Raw genomic sequence first — 6240 nt, 5'->3', positions numbered from 1 at the left:
AGATATTAGGATATGTTTATTGGTACATTGTTACATGTATTAGATATTAGGATATGTTTATTGGTACATTGTTACATGTATAAGATATTAGGATATGTTTATTGGTACATGTTTAGATATTAGGATATGTTTATTGTAATAAGATACAAGGAGATGTATATTATAATTAAACATTTATAGTAGTTAGATGTTAGGAAATAAGTATTGTAGTTAGATATTAGGATAAGTTATTGAAATTAGATATAAGGGAGAGTTTATTATGATAAGACAATATATATTACTTTACATTTGTATTACGTAGTATATCGATAGTTACCTTTGTTTTACAACAAAAGTCAACATGTCGGTCTAGTGGTTGTCTTCTGTAACAATCTTTTATTCTTGTAATTATTACAATATTCAATATTTTCCCCAACTGCACATGGCTATCTGAGGCGAAAACCCCTCACACTTGTATTAAACCTACAAGTAGATACGAAGATAAGAAATGATACGATGTATGTTTGTGCCCATGTTGTCTCGTTGAAGTACTGGTCGATCGTTCATAGGTATACATGTATCGACAACGCCCACGGAGTGTTCACTGGTTGGGTAGATGTATAGGAATGTGCTTTATGTTTTAGATGACCTGCCAAACCAGTGAGGACACGGTAACATCAACAACACTTGATCCCATCAACTCACAGGCGATCTCTTTTACGGAAAACAAGTGGTCAACAGATACCGACCACGAGAAAACTGTCTCTGGCAATACCCCTCATTCTGGTGGACCAGTTACAGTCGGTTACCGCACTGTCACTGACATAAACTCTGATCAAACGGACATCGTGTCAACGTCAGAAATAAAACATACCCATCTGTCAACGTCATTAACTTCACTGTCTGTTTTATCTACAACGTCGTCCTCAGTGTCGACGTCGTCCGAAGCGTCATCATCACTTCAAACGTCCCAAGCTGTCCCAAAAAGTACAGTCAACATAGTAACATCAGCATCAACAACAGAAACGACAGTATCACCAATAAAAGTTAGAGAAAAGGTTGGCATTGACGCAAATTCTTCAACCACACTGGATGTGAATGGTGTGAACAAATATACGCCTCCAACCAAACCGGATGTAAATGGCATGAACAAATCTACCGCCAAGCCGGAGATTAATGAAGTGAAAACATCTTCGCCTGTTAACACACTGGATGTGAAAGATATGAACAAATATATGCCTATTACCAAACCGGATATGAATAGTGTACACAAACATACCACTAAGCCGGATATGCATGAAGTGAAAGCATCTTTGCCTGGTACCTCACCGGATGTGAATTATGTGCACAAATCGACGGCCGACATCACGATAGATATGCATGACGTGAATAGATCCTCAAGTATCTTTTCGGAAGCAAACATTGGAAACAACAGCTTCCTTACAGCAAATATTGGAACGACACCGGAACTTAAAATGCGTCTTGAGGCCGTCAATAAAACAAGTAATACGGAAAGTGTATCAAAAACAATTGAGGCCGCCAACAGAACAAGTGATCCAGCAACAATGGAGGCCGCCAACACGACAGGTAGTTCGAGCAGTACACCGACAATGAACACATCCAAAACAACAGGTGAACGAACAACACTAGAGATTGTCAACAGGACAGGTAGTACGGGCAGTACACCAACAACACTGAAAACCTCGAACAGAACAGGTGAACTAACAACACTAAAGATTGTCAACAAGACAGGTAGTACGGGCAGTACACCAACAACACTGAAAAGCTCCAACAGGACAGGTGAACAAACAACAGTAGAGATTGTCAACAGGACAGGTAGTACGGGCTGTACACCAGCAACACTGAAAACCTCGAACAGAACAGGTGAACTAACAACGCTAAAGATTGTCAACAGGACAGTTAGTACGGGCAGTACACCAACAACCCTGAAAACCTCCAACAGGACAGGTGAACAAACAACAGTAGAGATTGTCAACAGGACAGGTAGGACGGGCAGTACACCAACAACACTGAAACCCTCGAACAGAACAGGTGAACCAACAACACTAGAGATTGTTAACAAGTCAGGTAGTACGGGCAGAACACCAACAACACTCAAAACCTCCAACAGGACAGGTGAACCAACAACAGTAGAGATTGTCAACAAGACAGGTAGTACGGAGAGTACACCAACAACACTGAAAACCTCCAACAGGCCAAGTGAACCAACAACAGTAGAGATTGTCAACAGGACAGGTAGTACGGGCAGTACACCAACAACACTGAAAACCTCCAACAGGCCAGGTAGTACGGGCAGTACACCAACAACGCTTAACACTGCCGGTAGAACAGGTGATCCAAAACCACTGGGGGTCATCAACACGACAGGAAGTAAGGACAGTACACAATCAACACTGAAAACAGCCAGAAGAACAGTTGAACCAACAACACTGGAGATTGTCAACAAGACAGTTAGTACGGGCAGTACACCATCGACAATGAAAGCTGTTAATAGAACAGGCGAAGAAATAACATTAGAGGCCACCACGACGTTAGGTAGTACGGCCAGTACACCAACAACCCTGAAAAATGCTAATAGAACGGTTGGTGAACCAACAACAATGGTAGCCGTCAATATAACAGGAAGTACTAAGAACACACCAACATCAAATCTGAGTGAAACTGTTAATTCGGATTCCACATCTACTGTAACTAGAATCGCATCAACGGCTATCACATCGGTGTCTTCTGACATTCATGTTACATCAACCAGCTTCTTACCTTCTACGCCAAAGACACCACGTACTTCAACGAACGGCATGAAAGCTGGTACCGACTCGTTAACGACAGGAGGCATCACAGAAAGACACAAGACAACAGTTCAAAATGTCAGCGAATCAACAGAACAACAGGTCAGCAAAAACGAACAGGTATCTCTGGGTGAAATAAACATTACGACAGGATTTGTTACAAGCAGAGTGACATCGGTTACAGAACCCAAAGACAATAGAACGACAACAGTGGAGAAATCTACACAATCTGTAAATACCTCTCAAAACACTGACCGGACCACGACAGACCCGCAATCTTCTGCTGACTCAATCGTCCAGATCAGACACCAGATTGGTGATGAGGATGACGACACCTATTGGCCAATCGCAATTGCTGTTACAGTCGGCGTACCCGTCATCATCGTGTTCGCCGTCACCATAACCGTCCTTAACCGCAAGAGGTTAGAGCGTCCAAATCGCTTAGCCACTTCAGCTTTCTTTTCGTGAGCTATTTTCGTTTTGCTTAGAAGGTATGGCGATAAGCTGGTAGATGCCAAAGCTAGAATTCCTCTTAGATCAACATTGGTAACTAGCAATACGTATTACAATGTAAATACACAGGGACATGTACAGATACTTAGTTTTTACTAAGCATTTAAGCACATAGACTCGGGAGCGATGTTTAGAAACAGAGGAGTACCCAGTTTTGATAAAATATTAGCCATTTCCCCCTAATATATGCAAAGCTAACAGAAATTCAAATAAATACAACAATTTATATTATTTAAAAAAATACTCTGTATCGATTCAAGTCCCTGTGCTATTTCCCCGTGTCCCTGTTGGCCTATCTTAACCCTTTCACCATTGTAGACCATAATGGACTCATCCAGATGAATGTAATGCAGAGTCTACTCAAGTTACCTAGATGTGAAAGAGTTAACTGTACAGTCTCTATGCTGACCTTAGCCTACCGTTCATTCTGCATCATCAGCTTATCCCTGCTCTATCGACCAAAATGTAAAGATAATGACTCTAACAATAAATGATGATAGTCTATATAAAAAGTAAGTAAGCTTGCAGTCATATTAATTGTTGAGACTTTCATATTGACACTGTAGACTTTCAGATGGACTAAGTTAATTGTCGTTTGAAAAACGACTTTCGTATTATAGTTTAAACTATAATACAATGTATTAATAGTATTGACATGTAAACAAACTTTCGTACGAATCGTGTAAAATATCGCATTGGCGATATAAAATTTTATATTGAAAGTGCAGATTTTATATTGATATTGTATTAAACAGTGCAATAATTCGTGATTTAAGTATTGGAGATGTTATAATTAGAATTGACTTTAGTATTGGAGATATAATAATTCGCATTGACTTTAGAAATGGAAATGTAATAATTCGTATTGAGTGTAGTCTTAGAAATGTAATAATTCGAATTGACTTAAGTATTGTAAATATAATAATTCGTTTTGACTGTAGATTTGGAGATGTAAGAATTCGTATTGACTGTAGTATTGGAGATGAAATAATTCGTATTGACTTTAGTATTGGAGATGCAATAATTCGTATTGACTGTAGTATTGGAGATGTAATAATTCGTATTGACTGTAGTATTGGAGATGTAATAATTCGTATTGACTGTAGTATTGGAGATGTAATAATTCGTATTGACTGTAGTATTGGAGATGTAATAATTCGTATTGACTGTAGTATTGGAGATGTAATAATTCGTATTGACTGTAGTATTGGAGATGTAATAATTCGTATTGACTGTAGTATTGGAGATGTAATAATTCGTATTGACTGTAGTATTGGAGATGTAATAATTCGTATTGACTGTAGTATTGGAGATGTAATAATTCGTATTGACTGTAGTATTGGAGATGTAATAATTCGTATTGACTGTAGTATTGGAGATGTAATAATTCGTATTGACTGTAGTATTGGAGATGTAATAATTCGTATTGACTGTAGTATTGGAGATGTAATAATTCGTATTGACTGTAGTATTGGAGATGTAATAATTCGTATTGACTGTAGTATTGGAGATGTAATAATTCGTATTGACTGTAGTATTGGAGATGTAATAATTCGTATTGACTGTAGTATTGGAGATGTAATAATTCGTATTGACTGTAGTATTGGAGATGTAATAATTCGTATTGACTGTAGTATTGGAGATGTAATAATTCGTATTGACTGTAGTATTGGAGATGTAATAATTCGTATTGACTGTAGTATTGGAGATGTAATAATTCGTATTGACTGTAGTATTGGAGATGTAATAATTCGTATTGACTGTAGTATTGGAGATGTAATAATTCGTATTGACTGTAGTATTGGAGATGTAATAATTCGTATTGACTGTAGTATTGGAGATGTAATAATTCGTATTGACTGTAGTATTGGAGATGTAATAATTCGTATTGACTGTAGTATTGGAGATGTAATAATTCGTATTGACTGTAGTATTGGAGATGTAATAATTCGTATTGACTGTAGTATTGGAGATGTAATAATTCGTATTGACTGTAGTATTGGAGATGTAATAATTCGTATTGACTGTAGTATTGGAGATGTAATAATTCGTATTGACTGTAGTATTGGAGATGTAATAATTCGTATTGACTGTAGTATTGGAGATGTAATAATTCGTATTGACTGTAGTATTGGAGATGTAATAATTCGTATTGACTGTAGTATTGGAGATGTAATAATTCGTATTGACTGTAGTATTGGAGATGTAATAATTCGTATTGACTGTAGTATTGGAGATGTAATAATTCGTATTGACTGTAGTATTGGAGATGTAATAATTCGTATTGACTGTAGTATTGGAGATGTAATAATTCGTATTGACTGTAGTATTGGAGATGTAATAATTCGTATTGACTGTAGTATTGGAGATGTAATAATTCGTATTGACTGTAGTATTGGAGATGTAATAATTCGTATTGACTGTAGTATTGGAGATGTAATAATTCGTATTGACTGTAGTATTGGAGATGTAATAATTCGTATTGACTGTAGTATTGGAGATGTAATAATTCGTATTGACTGTAGTATTGGAGATGTAATAATTCGTATTGACTGTAGTATTGGAGATGTAATAATTCGTATTGACTGTAGTATTGGAGATGTAATAATTCGTATTGACTGTAGTATTGGAGATGTAATAATTCGTATTGACTGTAGTATTGGAGATGTAATAATTCGTATTGACTGTAGTATTGGAGATGTAATAATTCGTATTGACTGTAGTATTGGAGATGTAATAATTCGTATTGACTGTAGTATTGGAGATGTAATAATTCGTATTGACTTTAGCATTGGAGATGTAATAATTCGTATTGACTGTAGTATTGGAGATGTAATAATTCGTGTTGACTGTAGTATTGGAGATGTAATAATTCGTATGTATTGACTGTAGTATTGCAGAGGTAATAATTCGCATTGACTGTAGTATTGGAGATGTT

The 6240-nt window shown here is 36.8% G+C and overlaps 1 protein-coding gene across 3 annotated transcripts in view; it reads left to right on the top strand.

The window, feature by feature from the left end:
- The window catches only part of LOC110454956 (mucin-5AC-like), a 15172-nt gene that overhangs the window by 4966 nt on the left and 3966 nt on the right, over positions 1-6240 (top strand). Inside the window, exon 2 of one of the 3 annotated variants that reach the window (XM_021504789.1) lies at positions 624-3211. In XM_021504789.1, the coding sequence (XP_021360464.1) occupies positions 624-3211 (2588 nt within the window). Of the gene's footprint in view, positions 1-623; positions 3281-6240 lie in introns of all 3 variants that reach the window. The other 2 variants (XM_021504786.1, XM_021504790.1) reach the window with 2 other exon arrangements.

The sequence above is a fragment of the Mizuhopecten yessoensis genome, unplaced genomic scaffold (genome assembly GCF_002113885.1).
Source record: "Mizuhopecten yessoensis strain PY_sf001 unplaced genomic scaffold, ASM211388v2 scaffold8123, whole genome shotgun sequence".
NCBI classification, from domain to species: domain Eukaryota; kingdom Metazoa; phylum Mollusca; class Bivalvia; order Pectinida; family Pectinidae; genus Mizuhopecten; species Mizuhopecten yessoensis.
Note: the sequence above shows the minus strand (reverse complement) of the source record. Positions and strands in the feature narration are given on the sequence as shown.